Source organism: Dendropsophus ebraccatus, chromosome 7 (genome assembly GCF_027789765.1).
Source record: "Dendropsophus ebraccatus isolate aDenEbr1 chromosome 7, aDenEbr1.pat, whole genome shotgun sequence".
NCBI lineage: Eukaryota > Metazoa > Chordata > Amphibia > Anura > Hylidae > Dendropsophus > Dendropsophus ebraccatus.
The window spans coordinates 64,841,956-64,863,357 of NC_091460.1; the positions used below are offsets into that span (position 1 = coordinate 64,841,956).

General features: G+C 40.0%; 1 protein-coding gene across 4 annotated transcripts in view; it reads left to right on the forward strand.

Moving 5' to 3' along the window:
- TUSC3 (tumor suppressor candidate 3) overlaps nucleotides 1-21,402 on the forward strand; it is a 206,907-nt gene that overhangs the window by 127,979 nt on the left and 57,526 nt on the right. For 3 of the 4 annotated variants that reach the window (XM_069977660.1, XM_069977661.1, XM_069977663.1), the window contains 2 exons: nucleotides 10,450-10,590; nucleotides 20,807-20,947. In XM_069977660.1, coding sequence (XP_069833761.1) covers nucleotides 10,450-10,590; nucleotides 20,807-20,947 — 282 coding nt within the window. Of the gene's footprint in view, nucleotides 1-9,146; nucleotides 9,247-10,449; nucleotides 10,591-20,806; nucleotides 20,948-21,402 lie in introns of those variants that run through there. The other variant, XM_069977662.1, reaches the window with a different exon arrangement.

A 21,402-nucleotide genomic window follows, 5' to 3' on the forward strand; every position in this document is an offset into this window, starting at 1 on the left:
CGGTCTCGGATGAATTATGCTCGTAATCCAAGGCACCACTGTAAATTAGGTAACCTGTCACATTAAAAATATAGTCCATTCTGCAGGCAGCACATCATACTGTAAAGTAGCAGAAGATATAGTAGCAGATTTATATACAGTACATACACTTAGACAGGGAAGGCTGTCAGTCACTGGTTAGAACCACCCACTCGACTCCTAATCCTAAAATAAGCAGAAACTGACACAAATATGAACATCAATTTGCTTATCTTCCCTGGTATATAACATGCTGCTCGCATTTACAGCACATTGGGGTGTCTTTAAATAAGCCAACACCAAAGTTTGAGTGTCTATTGGTTGTGTGTGCAGTGAATAAACATTGTTTCAACGTCTTGTGTACACTCTTACACAGTAATAACTTCTTTTAATCTGATAGTCCTGAATTTTTTGTGGCACACGAAATGTACTGTATAGTAAAAAATAATTGGTTTTGTTACAGGACAAGAAGCAGAGCACTGAATGGAGTTTGAGCCATTTATGAGACACCCTCACAGGATTGGGGGGGGGGGTGTCACTCCAGTGATCTGCCACTTTTCTTTTAGCCCCATTCCAAAGTTAGTCCAACAAAAACTATCCTTTCTTTATATTTCACAGTTCTTTCTGTTAGTTTTTGTTTACATTATACTTGGACTATATGCTCCTCTTATATGTAAATAAAATCTCATAAACTAATATTGTCCAGATGTATGCCAGAGAGTTCCTATTGGTATACAATAGATTTAGGTAATATGCTATACCTTTTTTTTTTAGCTATATCACCTAACACAGGTACCTTGTGGTGGTTTTTCTTAACAGTGGCGGTCAATTGGAAATGTGAGCAGCTGTATAGGCATATAATTACTTACATTAAGTGCAAATGCTAACCTGCACATTGATTATATGCACTGAATGCAGTGTGAACTAAACCATTCTGTTATTTAAAAATATTTCTTAATGGGATCATCTAAGATGCTTGATGCTGGATGGAAGATGTAGTGAGGTAAGATAAAAAAAAAAAAAGAGGAAAATGGGGTAAAATGTAACAAACGTCTGACATGTCATAGCAACATGTCAGAAGCTTGTATTTGGGTGTTAAGAAAATCACTAGAGTGCACTGTGCCCCTTCATCTCTGATTCTGGCAATTCTGTGTACAATTACTGGAAATTACTGATCCCCTGCACTGGTGCTTTGCTGATGTCCACTTCCTGGTTTCCATCTCTTACATAAAGGAAGTATCTATTCCGCCAGTCACTGGCTGCAGCAATGCACTAATTATAGGGGGAGGGTAATTGTTTTTCCTTTTAATCAGTTTAAAAAAAAACACACCTCCACTTTTTTATATTATTTTATTCCTCAGACAATCCCTTTAAAGGAATTTTACAGCCTTGAATATGTGTGGTTATACTCACAGAATACAGTATGCACTACACCTGCATCACTGTGCTGTTACCATTGACCTCTAAAAATGGACTTTGTTAGAAACATGTTAAACCACAGGTATTCATATACATGCTGACATTTCATAGAAAATGTTCTTTTTGTGTTTTATGTCCTCATAAATCATTTTTTGGCACAAAAAGAGAATAAAAACGCCAGATTTCTCACCCCGAACAAAACCAAATGTCATGCACTTTTCGGGCTACATTAGATAGAAATGTTTTGTTTGCACTAAGTCTTTTATTGATCTGGCTTTATATATACCAGTTATATGTTTACTTCAATTCACTTTGTTAAGATACCAAATGCATTTTGTAGTCGGAGACAATTTGGGAAGAAAAGAGCAGATGCAGTTTTTATGTTACTATTGTGCATTAACATAATTCACACCTTTCTGTAAAGACGGCCATCTGTTATAAAATATATTTCTTTGTTCCTCCATAAATATTAGTTTAGCACTAGTATAATGAAATAACTTCCTAAATGAATGGTAGATATATTACATAGAACATTATAAGTGGTGCTTTAGTTGGTTAATTAAGTGAATACTTCATCAGCAGACCTAATCTTAATAAAGTATTCTGCAATTTAATGGGGATGCTTAAAGCGTGCAGTCTCCATGGATATTTGCTGCACAGAAGCCCTTTTGAATAAAATACATAAAAATTCTTTTTATCCAGTATTTGATATTGCTGAGTCTGATAATCCAGCACTTTTGTCTGCAAAGAGCCAACATAAAGAGTTAATGAAATTAAAAGAGTATTTCCATGTCAACTAATATAGATAAACTTGCAGGACTCATCAAATCAAATATTTTTGCAAATACATTCTTTTGGCAAACTTGTCTCCTTCTCCTGATATGCTTCTCTTTCCCTCCCATTATTGACAGCTTATTGTCTAGGTTAGCAACCACCACTCTGCTCTAACAGCGACAATCTGGCTACTGTTTATATAGCTATAATGTAGATGTATAGCGATAAAGGGGGACATTTATTATATGGCACACTTGCGCATAAATCTATTCGTGAATAATTTACAGTATTTTCAAGTGGGCTCTCTATGCCGCTTGCGCCAGAAGGGTGGGTAGGGGCATAATGGCAGAGGAGGTGCAGCCCCTGCATGCGCCACATTTAACATTTTTCGGGTGGAAAAATGTTAAAGAGGATGTACCATCAGGTACATTGTCTTTTAAAATCACACATGAATCGGATGGTGCCGCTGTCCTTTTTTTTTTTTAACAGTGGCCTGGTTCCCCCGTACGGTGCTAATCTATTCATGGTAACTTGGATGGGGGTGACACACTGGAGGCGAGCCAGCCCGCCCCGAGTAGGAGGAAACCCCCGCCCCTCCATGGCGCGGCTCCATTAGAATTGGCTGTCAAACTTCCCCTAAAGAACGTACTGTTTGTCACATAGGCCTTTAACTCCTGCAGCTTTCTTCTGAATGTGCTTGCTATATAAGAAAACAGTTAGGAACATCTAGTGACCAAAATTTAGTATAGCAACCTTAACCTTAATTACGCTATAATATACATAACATCTGTGTCGACCTACATACGTGTATACCCAGCAGTGGCACATGGGTTCTGGGAGACTGAATTTGCAGTATTTGGATTTTAATAAACATCATGCAGATCTATGGAAAGAATACCAGCTGCTGAGAACTAAGCAGAGTACAAATTATTACATTCCCTAGATTAGAAAATAAAGCTATAATATGTGACCTTTTTTCTTTTTTTTTTTTTTTTTTACGTATATTCCACCTATTGATGGCTTATCCGTATCATAGACCAGCAATATCTGATCAGTCGGGTGCTGACACCCTGCAGCTTCACAGATCAGCTGTTATTTCAGGATGCTTTAGGTATTTTTACATTGTGAATTTGTCTGGAAGTGCATAGTGGCCATACAGGTCATACATACTGTATTTACATACAGGCCAGAGCTGTGCAGACTAGTACTCTCTGGATACAATATTTTTGATGGTGCCAACTCATCTAAATATACCTGGGTATTGAAGTTCATTCCCATTGGGATGTAAATGACGGAGATTTTTTTCCCTTCCCGCACATTTGTTGGGGATTTTTAACTGCAGAGTTAAAAGAATAAAAAATTTGCAATATAAGGGCAGCTTGTCACACAATGGATCTCAGTGGAAATCTCGCTGTGAGTTTTGCAGTAAGATCCTTTGCGATCCAAGGTCCTGTCAGATCCAATGTTAATACATACTTGCAGCCGCCCCCTTATCCACCACACTGCTAGTTTATACATCAACTCTCCTCAATCTGGCTTGCTGCACGGGATCCCGGCTTTCTGCTCTCCCACCCAGCCAATCAGCGGCTGCGGCTGGGCAACACACTGATTGGCTGGGCGGGAGAGCAGAAAGCCAGGCACCCGTGCAGCAAGTCGGATTGAGGACAGGTGATTTACATACTCCGCTGCAAGTATCTATTCACATAGGAACTGACAGGACCTTGGATCGTAACGGATCTTGCTGCAAAACTCGCAGCGAGATTTCCGCTGCAATACGTTGTGTGTGAAGCTATCCTTAGGAAGGAATATGCTGCGGATCCACAGCATCTCTTCCGAGATCAACTTTGCATTGTAGTTTTATCTACAACAAATCCTCATCATAACTGCACCATAAATTTACTTAGTAGGCTGTTTTTTTTTTTTTTTCGTGCATGAGTATTGTTAAAACCTTTAGTACCATACAGATGTTTTGGCAACAGATATGGAGGGAATCTGCTTTGTGTGAACATACCCTAAAGTGTGTTTTTTACTTTTCAAATTACTGAGTGTAACCCAAATAGAAATAAACCAGGAAGCCAAAAAACATTTACTGATGTTTTATGTTTATTTCCTGTAGCATAAAAAACTCTATTGTTGCTTTATTTGTACAGAAATATAAATGGATGATGGATAATAGATGAATTACATACATCAGTTATACAATCCTTTTCTCAGGAAGCCATCTGGTAACATAGCGCTAGTTTAGGCAGAATGTTTTCTACAAATCTCTGGTTTTGTAGTTTTGTTATCTCTTTCTCATAATACATAAACATATATATATATATATATATATATATATATATATATATATATATATATATATTACCTTCTTTGTTCTACACAATTGATTTCCTGGTGATCCATACAATGAATTCTGAGAAAATTGGAATAGGAAGAATGTGTAATATAAGTTATTTTTCGACAGAACACATTTCAATGAGTTTTCTATGGTGATCCTCATAAAAGGCAGAGAGCAGTAAGCACAGAGAAGTGAACTTTAAAGAACAGCATCCATCCTTTGTATAGACTGTACAATAGGCAGATTATTTATCATATTGTGCAGTAGTAAAGAGAAAAAAAGGTATCAGATAGCTATCATTCAGCTGACACCTATATTGTCGTCATCATCTCGATCAAGGGCCTGTTATTTCAACATAGTGGGGGAATAAATATCTGCAAGATACCTCAAGGGTAAAACTCCGGGGCAAGAGGATGTGTAAAAATTCAGCTTGATGTATGAATAAATTCCCCTGCCCACAAATGTTCAGCTGCCCATAGGCAATAAACTACATGCAGTGTTATGATATATGGTAATGCTTAGATTTCCTAATATTTCATTATATTCTCTTCTGAAGGATTTCAGCTCTATATATAATTGGCAACCAGGTTAGGACCATTTCCTCCCAAAATAAAAAAAATCATCTTAAATGTTTGACTGTGAATCAAAGCATTCTAGTTCAATCCAGACTGTAAGAACATCCATAACACTTACAATATAAAGAGCTGTGACACAAAGACAGGTACAAATGCCTACATTCACTGACAGCAAACAGATAGAGATAGATTTATAACTTTTTATAGTACAAAAACCTAGGCTCAGGGACACATGTAAGTCTATGGAAGCAGCACAGGTGCATGGGGATGATGCAGATAATGTTTCCTGGGGGTCTGGCTACCAAGTCAATGGACAGCTAACCTGGCCCCCAGAGAGGAAATCACATGTACTGTGACTACAAAGAGAGGGGCAAAGAGGGAGCTGAGTGTGGTCAGAGTGGACCAAGAGTAGAGGATTTTACACATCCAGAGCAGGTAAATATGAGAAAAAAAAACAGGAAAAGGCCAGGTTCACACAGTATATGACAGTGGCTGTTCTGTGATATGCCCGTGACACAGAAAGGCCGCTGTCTCTGAAGCTCACGGCAGGAGGAACTTCACTTCTTTTGATTTGGAATGCCGGTGTACACATTCGGGTGTGTCCGCATTCCAAATCACCATAGCAAACAATGTAAAGTGCAGCCGGAACCGCACTTTACATTGTGGCCGCACAAAACTGACATGTCAGTTTTCTATGTGGCCGCATGGAATCCCGGCCAGAGTGTTTATCTTGGCCGGAATTGCAAAGGACACAATGTTATTTAATTTTTTTATAAATAGCGGCCGGTGTTGCAACGTCCGTTATTTATTGAAAATTTATGTTGTTTGAACTTAGCCAAAGGGTCCAAGATAGGTTAGACATGTATATTAGAGATTGAGTGGTATTGGGAAGGGGGATTGTTTAGAATATTCGTTTTGTTATCCGGATAACCCCTTTAAGCTGTAGGAAACTTATAGCTGTCTCTGGCAAAGCTTGTAAGAAACCAATATGTCTTTCATTATAAGTGCCAGTAGTTTATCAAGTAAGTATATAGTAATCTACTCCAAGTGTGGCTCATGGAAAAATTAGAGGCTTTTGTATGCCACATACAGTACCTGGCATACAGTACATAGCCTAACAAATCCCCCGCTATTGTTCTCTTCTTCACTTACAATGGCTCAGAAATCTTGCTCCTTCATGGCTGCTCCATCTTACTTAATGGGCTAGGCAGAGGAATGGGAGTATGGAGCCAGCTCAGGAACTAAGCGAGCTCCATACACAGCGGATGTCTGCAGCTATGTGCAACAGACACCCACTGCTAATGACCCACATCAGCTGATGACAGTCATTTTACCATGCCATCCAAAGTGATTATGGCACTTAGGTGGTTTTCTGCCCGGTGCCTACCCTCTCAAACCTTCTATTAGCACCTTAACAATGCAATAGTGGGGTGCCAATTAGTTAACATGGCAGCCAGTTGCTCGCATTGCCTCCATCTTAACTCTCTTGATTCTGGCAGACTTTACTAGTAAAGTGACGGTTTAACAGCTCTATAGTAATTCATTTACACACTTGTCTGTTTGCATCTATTAGTCATAATGCATTAACAAATGTATAACGTATGTGCACCAGTTGTGACGCTACGTCAGCTATCAATTACATAGCCCTATGAAGAAACACTAATGCTGAGTTTCTATAGCAAAATCATCTTTATTATACATATATCTCATAAAACACATTTAAAAAGGGAAACCATACCGAAAAATATGGTGGCTGTTCTAGAGGATGTGACTAATATTAACAAAATTACATTTACAGGAATTGTATAGTCTAGCAGAAAGAGTAGGTGTAAGAATGCCTCTCTATTATACGAAAGAATTCTCACCAAACCCAAAGCTGTCCTATAGAAACATTATACCCCACATTACCTATTATCGGTATTTTTGTTTCCCCACCCCTATCTTGCATATGTATACTATGCACAGATATTACCTCTCTTAATAAATATCTTCTCCTCAGTTGGTTTTATTGTCATACAACATTTTGGTAATGAATTTCTCTATTCAGTTTTGTTAAGAGACGCGTGGTATTGTCTAATATACTATTATTAGCAAGGATCATAACAGCAGTGCGTTCATAATACAAGTGTCAAGCTGAACAGACTTTATTCATACCCAGCTTTTCTTCTAACAACATAGATCTCTATCTCCCTATCTCCTCTTGCTCAGCCTGTGAATAGCCTCTAAATTTCCTGCTTTTCAAGGTTTCTTTCATTAAAGTAAAAATATACCTTTGTCTGTGTACATTGCGGCTGCTTACAAATACAGCAGCTCTCCAGCTAATTCATAAGAATTCATTAAATAGATGATTCTGATTCAGGCCATTAAACAGCGCCCAGTGTGATTAAGGTAACTCATTCCTTGTGCTGAAGAACACAATATCCCGAGGTTTCCTACAGCCCCAGAACTTAAGAGAGGACGCTTCCTTTATATAGCAGTAATGATGTATACCCAAAGCACAAATCCAGTTTATAGCTTCATAACCCCACTTTTACACCGCTGTGCCTGTTTATATGGAAAGCTCATGGATTAACATGCTGATGGGAGATTGACCACAGGAGGTGCAAAAGCTGGCTATTGATCAGAGGAGACAGAAGGAATAGGGTATTATTTGCAAAAGAATAGTAAATGTACATGTTAATGTAAATGAGTCTTACTGATATTGCAATTAGTTTTTGAAGAAATTGTTTTGAGTCACTGTTGGATGACCACGGCACACTCACTAGGATGTAAAGTATCCAGGCCTGATGGTCTGTTCATAGGAACACATTGAGCAAAACAATTGATAGATTTTTTCCCCCAAATAAACTAGCAACACAAAGTTTGTAAATTACTTCTATTAAAAAAAAAATAAAAATAAAAAAATCAGGCCTTTTAGTACTTACCATCTAGTGTATGCCCTGCAGGGCTTCTCATATTTTTTTCTAGCCCATCACAGTGCTCCCTGCTCCTATCCCTGTCTGTGTCAGGATAAGGCCAGAGGACCACTTTTCCTTGTCCTTCTCTGTTCAGTTCCTGACATGAGCAGAGGTGGCAGCACAGAGCACCATGTCCGACTGAAGAACAATACACAACTTCCACTAGGAAAAACACCAACTAAACTAGAATTTTACCTTTTTTAAATTTATTTTTAAATGAAGGCAATTTACAAATCTGCGTAACTTTCTAGATTGAGTTAATTAAAAATATTTTTGTTCTCAGGAATATGCCTTAGGGTGTGTTCACACCTACAGGATCTGCAGCAGATCTGCAGCAGATTTAATGCTGTGTTCAGTTATTTAAATGAAATCTGCTGCAGAAAATCAGCTGCAGATCCTGTAGGTGCCCGAAGCCATGCGCGCGCGCTGCAGAGATGGGTCCGATGCCCATAGAGAATGACGGTTCCAGTCATTCTCTATAGACATTGGACTCTTCTCAGGTAATGTGCATACAGCGTGTGCACGGCTTCGGGCGCTGATATCTTCATCCCGGACCGGCTCCAGGAGCGGGAATCGCCAGAAAGGGTAAATATCCGGGGGCTGCACCGGGGGGTCGGGCGCGCTCTGTGCCCGTGTCCTCGGTGACAGGTTCCCTTTAAGAGTATTTTGACTCAATGTTGCCAAAATATTTATGACTTTAATTTTGAATGTGATTCCCACTACGTAATATGGCACACGATGAGAGCATGAAATTCACATCCAGAGTGCTCAGTCAGTCAGGTTTACGTATTCTGATTAGATGAGCAAAGTGCTTGATATCTGCTGTATGCATGCACATAAAGTGGCGCAAAATGGCCATAAAATAATTCACAACGCAAAAGATTTGGTCAAGTCAATTGATGAAAAGGCATGCGTGACCCTGAACTGTAATATCTATGACAGTTTGGCAGGACCAGCCTTAGAGGTATGCGAACAGTGCAGGGCGCTGTGCCATCCCAGCAGGCAGGGGGCGCCACCTGCCAGATCCTGCCATTGTGCAGGAACTAGTTTAAATGAGCTTGTGGCTCTTGTTCTTACACAGAAGAAGCAAGCTGCAGGAGGAAACTCTGCCCTTAGGCTGTCATGGCAAGAGTCTCTGTAGAAAGGGAGGATAGAAGGGCGTATTGTAAGTGTCTATGTCTGTGTGTGTGTGTCTCCCTCTCTATCTGTATATCTTCCTATCTATATGTGTATATGTGATAATATTTACAGTGTGTGCATGTGTTTGTACAAGCAGTATATACAGTGGGGGAGATTTATTAAACGTGGTGTAAAGTGAAACTGGCTCAGTTGCCCCTAGCAACCAATCAGATTCTACCTTTCATTTTCTAAAGAGTCTGTGAAGAATAAAAAGTGGGATCTGATTGGTTGCTAGGGGCAACTGAGCCAGTCTCACTTTACACCATGTATGATAAATCTCCCCCAGTGTGTATATGTATATATGTGCCTGGGTGTATATACAGTGTATGTCTGACTGTATGTGTTCTTGTGTGTATATATATATGTGCTTGTATGTATGTATGTGTATATATGGGAAAACAACAATATGAAAGACCAGCCTGTATATATACATACAGTGTATATACAGTACATAACCTACAAACACCCAATATATAATAATGACCACAACCGAACCAAAATAAAATCATACTTTTCTTAACTCATAATATGACAAATCCCAAATAAACCATTCCCCATAAAAACATACAAGGTAGCAGGACATGGGGCAAAAAAAGTGCTTATGTGATACCTGGACAATAACCAGTATTAAAGGCAGCATAAGAAATCAAGCAGCATTGAATCAAAAGTACATATCAGTGCAAACATCCACAGACAGCAGTATATTAAAGTATCAAATCATAATGCTACATAGTCTGCCGGTGGCTGCCCTGCCCCATGAACAAAACTCAGTACCCACCTGTCTGCTACAAAACCCACATTACAAGTGCCAGTCCTCCAATACTGTAAGTAATGCGTAATCCTGTGGATGCTTGATTTCTTATGCTACCTGCACTGTAATACTGGTTGTTGTCCAAGTATCACTTATGCACTTCTTTTCCCCATGTCCCTGTGTGTCTCACCAGGTGAGATCTGTCATGTCCTCTCTGGGTACTTTGGGATGTGACACATACTATTAGAGAGTGGCTGGCAGTCCAAGGAAATTAGGATCCTATAAATGAGGTGCAGCACAGTGGCCCTGAGGCCTCCTTGATTTACACCATATAATTTACTGTATTTCCTGTAATTATAGATACTTATTTATCTATAGCTAAAACATTACTGCTGTAGTAAATACACCTACTGACTATTATTTTACTCTCTCCTGCAGCTCAATATGAATTCAGCCCCCACATTCATGCATTTTCCAGCCAAAGGCAAGCCCAAGAGAGCAGATACCTTCGATCTCCAGCGAATCGGGTTTGCTGCAGAACAACTAGCAAAATGGATTGCTGACAGAACAGATGTTCATGTATGTACATGACTTTGCTCCTTATCTTTCCTCCTATTTTTATCACATAATATATGGTTTATTTTGGTTATCATACACATTGTTCCCATTACTGAAAGACCTCTTAGATCTGTCATGATATATTTAGTAGGATAATTCTCGTGCATCTCCAGATGACTCACTGCTCTCCGCTTATAGCATCTTGCTTTGCAGAAAAATATGCTTGTCTCTCTGCATATATAACAATTATGTCTGCAGTGCGCTTCCAGAGCTTTCCATTGTGGTAAGCATTTTTCTATGCTGCATGAGTTTAGAATCAAACCCACTGTTCCAATTATTTATTATTGATTAGCAAATCAGTTGTTTAGTAACTGGTGATCACTGAGATTATTACTGACATAACTGGACCTGATCTATAATACAGATACCTATAGTCAAGTATGTGCAGGAATGAACCTGTTGAAGAGAAAGGGTGGGTGGTTAGAAACCTAACTAAGGAATAGCAGCAATATGCAACCTGTAACTTGCCCAAATTTAATCTCAACAATAACATCAAACCACCTATTTGGTGTCCCTTATGCTGCCAAACAGCTCTAAAGTGTTGAGGCAAATACTCCACCAAACCTCTGGAGGTGTCCTATATAGAGATGAATGAATCTCAAGCACACTCTGGTTCATCCAAACCCAAGCATGCAACCTGTAGGGTGGGAAGTGGAGCTTTCATAAATCAGACTGATGGGATTAAGATCTGGAAATGTGGAGCTTGAGTCAATGCCATTTATCAATTATTACAGTATGGAAGGGTGCATTTTACTTCTGAAGGGTTACTGCCACTAGGGAATAATTTATAAGTGTTGTGCTTGGCCTGGTCTAGATAGATTGTACTTTTTAAAGGTACATTTACATGCATCTCAAGACTCACTCTGTTGGCTTGCCCTCTTTCTATAGTGTCTCTGTTGCGAGCTTTGGGACCTAAATAGGGAAACACTAGGGTGGCCCCTGTAAGTCAAAATCTAACTCTGTGGCGAGTTTAACGACATAAAACAGACTGTGGATGGATGCCTAGCCTTGGTAACCCTTGTCTTATGTCGTTATACTCGCCACAGAGTTAGACTTTGACTTACAGGGGCCACCCTGTTGTTTCCCTATTTAGGTCCTAAAACTCGCAACAGAGTGAGGACCTTAGGGACTACGTATCAGGGTGGTTTGGTGCTCTCCCCACTAGGAGACACCCCTTGGCAATGGGCTTCCTTCTCTGGACAGAGGGATATCTGGCTATTCCTGTGTTTTGATACTCGTAACTGAGGCTCCACGGACCCCTTCTTTGCATATTCAAATTTTGTAGGGGACAATCAGTGGAGACTCGTAAATGAGTACTCCATTGGATTGTTTTCGCTGTTATCCCTGAGTTTAGTGATTGTTGTGTTTTGTTTGCATATGATAGGTAGCCAGTGGGCCAAAATCCTTTGCAGGGTTTGTAAAGAACCAAAATTATGGCAGTCATCAAGTTAATAAAATTGCCTTCAGGCACAATCCTAGTACAGGGTATAGTGAGTGTTTTAAGTTTTATTGCCTCAACGTAACAAAAAGATCCAAAGCGTTGGTAGTGTACTAGTTGGCATGAGTCAAAGAAAGTAAAAACTTCAAATCAAGTAATTGAATAATTGATGTAAAGATTGATATCTAACAAAACATCTTACAGTTGAGTTCTTTAGCACTTGATGTACTGCCAGGTTCATCTTTATAATGTACAAAGTTATTGGCTTCACCCAAACACCTTGTTCTGCTTCCACAAAATTAAAAATGATTGAAGATGAAGCTTCCAGAGGCCTTAACAATAGGAAGTATAACAAATTATAGTTTAGAATAATTGTTAATATAGAAACTATCACAATCTTTCTAATAGTTAATCAGTATTACTGTACAAGTCAGATATATGGTATCATACATCATACCTGTACACTGTAAAGAGGAAGCTTTATAGAGCTGGTATTTGATTTTGTTATATAGCCAATTCATTTAAACATGCGCACAGACTTTATTAGTAAAGATTTAGCACAGTTCTGCAATGTACAGTGTACAGCGATAGTGGCTCATCGATCTAATATTGAGTATAGGTTGGGGGTTTAGCCACAATAGGGTATATTTGCAACCAGTAAAATTCTTATATACATATAAGCTTACAATAAAATTTTTATTCCTGGTAGATTTATGGACATATAACAGCACATTAAGTGTCAGATTAAGCACAGAGAGAAAGACTTATTCTTATTCTTAGAAATTTACTTTCTGCAGATCCCTGGCACCATAGAGGTGTTTTGATGAACTGCACATATGACCATACTGGCTGTTCTATATGTGGAATATGTTTATAAAGCTGCAAAGAGAGCGATCCTGCTCACATCAATGTCCAGGCCTGGAGGCAATAAGAGTCAGCTGCGATCCCGCAGCCGACTCTCATTAACCCCTTAACCGCCGTGATCTACAGCGATCACGGCATTTAAGGTGCTCAGTGACAGATCAAGCATCTGTCACTGAATGATCGGGACCCCTGCAGAGGTGCATGTGCTGATAGGCGGGGTAAGCTCCTTACCTCCGTTCTGTCGGTTCGTCAATCCATGTATAGAGTCTGCTCTAAGGCAGGCTCTATACTTAGATCGCCGATAACACTGATCTATGCTATGCTATGGCATAGATCAGTATATGCAATCTAACGATTGCATTTTTACAGTGTAATAAAAAAAAAGTTTCATACAAGTATTAAAAAACCCCTTATAAACCCCCTCCCAATAAAAGTTTAACCCCTAGACGACCTAGGATGTACCGGTATGCCCCTGAAGTCTTTGCCCAGACGACCCTGGACGTACCGGTACGTCCTGAGCTGTGAATCGCACTCCGGAGTGGAGCGCGCTTCATAGCAGGTGGGGGCCGGCTGCAATCAGCAGCCGGCACCTCACCGTTAATGACACGCTGCAGCAATCGCGCTGCAGCGTGACATTAACTCCTTAAACGCTGCGATCGCGGCGGGGCCGCGGCGTTTAAGTGTAAGTGACAGGGGGAGTCCCCTGTCACTTACCGATCGGGACCCCCGTAGTGTGACTGTGGGGGTCCCGATGGTTAAAACGGACCGCCGGAGGTCTCTCACCTGCCTTCGCGCGGTCCGATTGGCGATCTGTTCAGGCTCAATGAGCAGAGCGCCGATAACACTGATCAATGCTATGCCTATGGCATAGCAATGATCAGTGTAGAAAATGAAAGTATTGTATGTACAAGTCCCCCAAAGGGACTTAAAATGTATAAAAAAAAGTTAAAATCACTAATACACTACCCCAAAACCCCTCCCCCAATAAAAGTTTAAATCACCCCCCTTTCCTATTATATAAATAAAACTTATAAAAATAAATAAACATATAATATACCGTAGCGTGCGTAATTGTCCGATCTATTAAAATATAACAAGCGTCATTGCGAACGGTGAACGGCGTACACAATTTTATGTTACCGATTTTATGTTTCATTATACATATATATATATAAAAAAATTAATAAAAAGTGATCAAAACGTCCGATCTTCACAAATATGGTATTAATAAAAACTAGAGATCATGGTGGAAAAAATGACAACCCATACAGCCCCATAGGTGAAAAAAAAAATAAAACTGTTATAAGCGTCACAATAGGCCCCTTTTATTAATAATTAATTGCCAAATAAAAACACGATTTCATTAAAAACATATATATATATATAACATTAGAAAATCTGTGTAAACCGGCATATGGTTGTGTTCGGACTGACCTATAGAGTAATAGTATCATGCCACTTTTACCATATAGTGCATAACATAGACACAGGAACCCCCCAAACGTTACCATATTGCATCCTTTTTTACGATTTCACCTATTCATATCTTCATAAATAATAATTTTGGGGTTCCATCATACACAGTATGGTAGAATGAAAGACACCATTACAAAGTACAACTATTCCTGTAAAAAACAAGCCCTCACATGGCCTTGTAGATAGAAAACTGAAAGTGCTAGAGCTCTTAGAAGGGGCGGAGGAAAAATGAAATTGCAAAGATCAAAATTTGCGCTGTCCACTGGGTCATTTTGGGCTTGGACCTCAAAGGATTAAAAGACCAACTTGGCCATTATAAAAATAAATAAATAAACATATTACATATAGTAGCGTGTGGAATTGTCTGATCAATTAAAATATAACATTATTGTTCCCGCACGGTGAGCGGCGTAAACAGAAAAAAATAAACGCACCAGGATGCTGATTTTGTTAAACTATATATCACAAAAAAAATTAATAAAAAGCAATCAAAATTTTTCCGTTACACCAATATGATATTAATAAAAACTAGAGATCATCGCGCAAAAAATGACACCCTAACCAGCCATGTAGGTGGAAAAATAAAAGCGATATGGCTCTTAAAAGGTGGGGAGGAACATTGCATTAATCTGACCCGGACTTTTGTGCATCAAAGGGCTCTGTTTTGAAGGGGTTAAAGGGGCATTCCAACCAAGAGCTAAAAAATTATATGCTCTCAAACCTGGCTGTTCTTACTCACCAAGTCCCCAAGAGTATTTTGAGCCATCTCCTTTTATAGCTGCCACCATTTCCGAGTTCCATGTTTTTCTAAAAGCCAGTCTATATCCAAGATGGCGCCTGCTGGAAAACTATATTCCCCAGCATGCGTTGCACCTCAGAGCCAACTGACAAGTATCCACCTCCTCTTGTAATATCTGCACATCACTGGCTCAATCTGCTTCTGATTAACACTGTAAACAAAATATCTATCTATCTATCTAAATTCAAAAATATCGCAGCACACCTCAATAGCAATCGAAAAAAGTGGTTTTATTCACCCATGTAAGGAAATGCAACGTTTCAGCTCAAGCGATATGAGCCTTTCTCAAGCAGTGAACACACACCCCTCGGTGGGGGGATTTTATACACAACAAGCCAGTAAACAATTAGTGATAATAAAGTGCAAAAATAGTGCAAAATTATACATATCGTGTATATAAGCGCATCCTGCTTTAATATATCATTGTCATCTATTATATGTCAAATTACAAACTCAGTGTATAACAAATGTGAGTTTAAAAATGGAAGAAAGAAACATTTGAGTCAATTAAGTAATCAACAACCAACTGTGAGTAGACAGCGGCGGCCAACACAGCGATCCAAACCCTCTGCTGTGAGCAAGCTTGTTTACAGAAAAATAGAAAAAAACTCAACAGATAAACTGACCGTCTGGAGAACGCTCCATGTGTATATCCCTTGTAAGGTGAAGCGCACAGCCATCTACAAACGCAACTGAGTGCGTGTCAGTGTGTTGTGCGCATGCGCTAGTCCTGCGCTGGGAGCCAATAGAGAGAGAGGGGGGAGTGTATACAACATCACATGACTATGACGTGTTGAGAACGTAATCTAGTGTATAAGGCATAATAATGTATATACTGTGAATACAATAAAGAAAATCAGGAGCGTAAAGTAGGTAATGCAGGGCACCAACATGATTGAGTTTACAAGCACACCAATTACCACTGGACTCGCAGTCGCCGGACAACAACTATCCAGACAACTGCCGGTGTCCGGTATCACCTCTCAGCGCAGGGGAAATCTGCTCCGAGTAGTGCTCCAGACAACCCAGTGGGGGCTCACACCATACATACTTCCCTGCTACCTTATGACCGCATCCTTTACGTGTGTTAAGAAAAAAGATTGTAGATACAAACACGTACATGTCAATAGTATACACTCCCCCTGTTAATAACTTGTAGACGGTCAGTTAATCCAAAACGATAATAAAATACAAAAAGTAAAAAGAATTCTTGAGGGATTCACGCTGTCAGCTGTCGGATGTCAACTCACACTAGAAGTGCTTGATACTCCAATCTAGGTAAAAAAAGAGAGACAGAAAAATGTTAGAATATTATTCAAAAATAACTTAAATTACAGTAATATCAAAACAATGTGTGTGTTCATAACACCACACTTCAAGGTAAGTACCTCGGACGCACCATGATAGGTCACTAGGGTTTCTTGCAAATACTGCATACACATAATCAGAACTGGTTAGTTAAACATGATGAAAATTAATTAATTAATTGCTGTATCTTGGGAGTAACTTGAAATCTACATTTAGACCCGAGGGTCTCAATGTGTGTAACTTGAAAATCCACTCCAACTCCCGTTTTTTTAGGATGGACAATCTATCACCTCCCATGGTCAAAGGGGGCACCTGATCTATCAGCATAAAACGAAGATCCTTTTCCACATGCCCCACCTCAGTAAAATGTTTGGATACCGGTAAGTCAAGACGTTTTTTTCTAATCGTGTACCGATGTTGGTTGAGACGTGTACGAATGTCATAAGTGGTTTCTCCTACGTAAAGGAGTTTGCAAGGGCACCACAATATGTAAACAACATGGTCAGAACTACATGTCAGGAAGCGCTTTATTGGATAAACCTTGCCTGTATGCGGATGTGTAAATACTTGCCCCTTCTGCATATATCCACAAGTCACACACCCTAGGCAGGGGAAACAACCTGTTTTTTTAGGACCCAAGAAAGTATGTCGTGTCTCCCTAAGATCATGTACATCTGTTTTGACCAATTGGTCGCGTAAATTATTAGTCCTCCGATAGGACATCAAGGGGCGATTTCTGAATTCTTCAATATCAGGAAAGCTCCTACTCAAAACACTCCAATGCCTGTTAAGGATATTGGCAATCAATGGGCACAGTGAGTTGTACGTTGTGACAAAAGGAACTCTACTACATTTCTGTTTAATAGTAGTCGAGGTCAACAGTGTGTCCCTATCTAGTGTCTGGACCATGTCCTTCTGTTCCTCCACTATTCTCTGTGGGTAGCCTCTTTTTAGAAAATTCTTACTCATGTTATCTAGTGCCGTGTCCAGATGTTGTGATTCAGCCACTATCCGTTTTGCCCTTAAAAATTGGCTCTTGGGGAGACTACGTTTCATTGGAGGGGGGTGATTAGAATCAAACCTCAACAGGGTGTTCCTATCTGTAGGCTTCACATGTAATCTTGTGTATAGTTTGTTGTTTTTAATGTATACTACTGTATCCAGGAATGTGACCTCATTCCTGGAATGTGTCAAAGTAAATTGAATGTCAGGGTCCAACTGGTTTAGGAACTGCCAAAACTGTATCAGATCTTCCTCAGAGCCATCCCAAATGAGGAACACGTCGTCTATGTATCTCCACCAGCCACGTAAAGAACGGGCATGGTGGGACACATAGACCGACGCCTCCTCAAGGTGCTCCACGTACAGATTGGCATATGCCGGTGCCATGTTGGACCCCATAGCTGTGCCCTTCTGTTGCAAAAAAAACTTTTTATCAAAGACAAAAAAATTATTAGTCAGGATGAGATGTATCAACTGCACAATGAAGACTTGACACTCAGTGGTAAAGGTGGATCTCCGTAAGACTGTAGTGATTGCTTCTATCCCCTTCTCATGACTGATTGAAGTATAAAGGCTAGTTATCATGGTGCGTCCGAGGTACTTACCTTGAAGTGTGGTGTTATGAACACACACATTGTTTTGATATTACTGTAATTTAAGTTATTTTTGAATAATATTCTAACATTTTTCTGTCTCTCTTTTTTTACCTAGATTGGAGTATCAAGCACTTCTAGTGTGAGTTGACATCCGACAGCTGACAGCGTGAATCCCTCAAGAATTCTTTTTACTTTTTGTATTTTATTATCGTTTTGGATTAACTGACCGTCTACAAGTTATTAACAGGGGGAGTGTATACTATTGACATGTACGTGTTTGTATCTACAATCTTTTTTCTTAACACACGTAAAGGATGCGGTCATAAGGTAGCAGGGAAGTATGTATGGTGTGAGCCCCCACTGGGTTGTCTGGAGCACTACTCGGAGCAGATTTCCCCTGCGCTGAGAGGTGATACCGGACACCGGCAGTTGTCTGGATAGTTGTTGTCCGGCGACTGCGAGTCCAGTGGTAATTGGTGTGCTTGTAAACTCAATCATGTTGGTGCCCTGCATTACCTACTTTACGCTCCTGATTTTCTTTATTGTATTCACAGTATATACATTATTATGCCTTATACACTAGATTACGTTCTCAACACGTCATAGTCATGTGATGTTGTATACACTCCCCCCTCTCTCTCTATTGGCTCCCAGCGCAGGACTAGCGCATGCGCACAACACACTGACACGCACTCAGTTGCGTTTGTAGATGGCTGTGCGCTTCACCTTACAAGGGATATACACATGGAGCGTTCTCCAGACGGTCAGTTTATCTGTTGAGTTTTTTTCTATTTTTCTGTAAACAAGCTTGCTCACAGCAGAGGGTTTGGATCGCTGTGTTGGCCGCCGCTGTCTACTCACAGTTGGTTGTTGATTACTTAATTGACTCAAATGTTTCTTTCTTCCATTTTTAAACTCACATTTGTTATACACTGAGTTTGTAATTTGACATATAATAGATGACAATGATATATTAACGCAGGATGCGCTTATATACACGATATGTATAATTTTGCACTATTTTTGCACTTTATTATCACTAATTGTTTACTGGCTTGTTGTGTATAAAATCCCCCCACCGAGGGGTGTGTGTTCACTGCTTGAGAAAGGCTCATATCGCTTGAGCTGAAACGTTGCATTTCCTTACATGGGTGAATAAAACCACTTTTTTCGATTGCTATTGAGGTGTGCTGCGATATTTTTGAATTTATATTGCCTACACCCTGGACCCGGGTGTTTACCGCTGGCACCCCTATACTATATACCCGAAGTGCTGCTTTTTTCTTTGTTTATCTATCTATCTATCTATCCATCTACATTGATAGATTTGAAAGAGAAAGAAAGATGAAACAAATATGTTCTCTTTCCCTTATACTGCTTAGGAGGCTGTCACTGTTTTGTTTCCCCCCCTCTCCTTGGCCAGGTGCTCACTGATTGGTGTGATGTCAGTGGTGGGCAGGGTTACAGAAGAGATGTTACAGCTTGCCTGGCAACAGAAGAAACAGATTGTGTGACTTTGGTCTCAGAAGGGAGGGGGAGGACAGAGAATTGGAGACCAGGAAGTGAGAATTTTCTTCAACTTCAGGGTGTTGATCAGGATGTGCTGCAGACAAATGGTCCAATTCATGTAATAGAAACCTATTACAAACAGGCTTAGATTGTGGGTAAGAATTCAACAGGGTAAATGTTTCTTAAGTGGTGCTCCCCTTTAAGGACAGAGTTGATACATATTAGAAATTTGAGCTTCATAGACTATCATGGTGTCAGGCTAGGACCCAGGAACACGGGACAAGTGAAGCCCTAACACTGGCACCCGCCCCTCTGTTCCTTCCTTTTGAAGTGAACAGCTCTCTAGCAGGCCGGCCCCAACCTGAAGACTGTTCACTGTTCTAATATAAGTGGAACACTGAGACAAGACAAAGCAAACACAATATACACAGGGTCAGCTAGCCGAGTCAGAATCTATTGGTTGTCGCAGTACAAAATCAGAAGTCATAGGGAATAGTTGGAAAGTCAAGCCAAAATCAGGAAACCCAGGAATAACAATCAGGATACAACGCTAGCTTAGTCTTATTCAAAGAGGCTCTATTGCAGGCAGGAAGGATGATGAAGGGAGAAGTTTTATGGAGGCTGGAGTCCCAGCCCCAGGAAGTGATTGGGGCAGAGGTTCCAGCCCTGGAACCTCCCCCCAGAGCTGATTGGCGGTGTCGGCCCCCAGTCAGCATGACATTGATGCGGTCCACCTGAGCCGTCCGGCCAGGGGGCGTTGAGGCCATGGCAAAAACAAAGGATGCCATTGGTGCGTCCTTAACAACTGTCCAAGCCGGTCTTCAGGGACGTCGCCTAGGAGGCCAGCTGCACACGCTCCCGCAGTGCCAAGAGCCCGGCATGATGGCCAGCCACATGGCATCTGTACACTGTGCACTAGATTTCCTAAGGAATCCTGTGCAGAAACTACAAAAGAGAGCACTCAGCCAGACCCCACATAATCACAAGTCACAATGTCAGAAGTTGAATAAAAGATTAGAATTTGTTAGCTTCAATTTTTATTATATTTTCTGTTTCCTTAATAAGCCAAGTAAATCTGAAATATACATTATAGCTATTAAAAATATGTAATATTAATGCTAGTTTCTTTATTGCAAACATATAGGTAAGTGAGATGCTAAATATTTGTGCTTTTCCCTGTTATAGATTCGTGTTTTTAGGCCACCTAACTACTCTGGAACAATAGCTCTGGCTTTGTTGGTGTCTCTCGTTGGTGGTTTGCTTTACCTGCGAAGAAATAATCTGGAATTTATCTACAACAAGACTGGCTGGGCTATGGCAGCTCTTGTGAGTATTTTTTTTTCTTTTTCATTAGTTACTTATATGAGCTTGGATTTTTGTTTTGTTTTTAAATATTTAAAATGGGTCTAGTTAAAAGTAAATGTATAGTCTGATGGTATATCACAGTATTGGGCTAAAACTTTTAGAAACTGTATGTCACCACAGAACCCACTGATTTAAATCAAATGTGAAATGTCTATAGTCAAATAAATTCAATTAAACTGAAAAGAATTGTAGTGGCAAGAGGTAAGTGGATTTGAAGGGTTTGTCCAGTGAAAATCTTTTTCTTTCAACTGGTGTCAGAAAGTTAGATAGATTTGTAATATACTTCTATTAAAAAATCTCAAGTCTTCCCATACTTATAAGCTGCTGTACGTCCGGCAAGAAATGTTGTTTTGTTTTCAGTCCGGCAGTGCTCTCTGCTGACATCTCTGGCCAAGACAGGAACTGTCCAGAGAAGG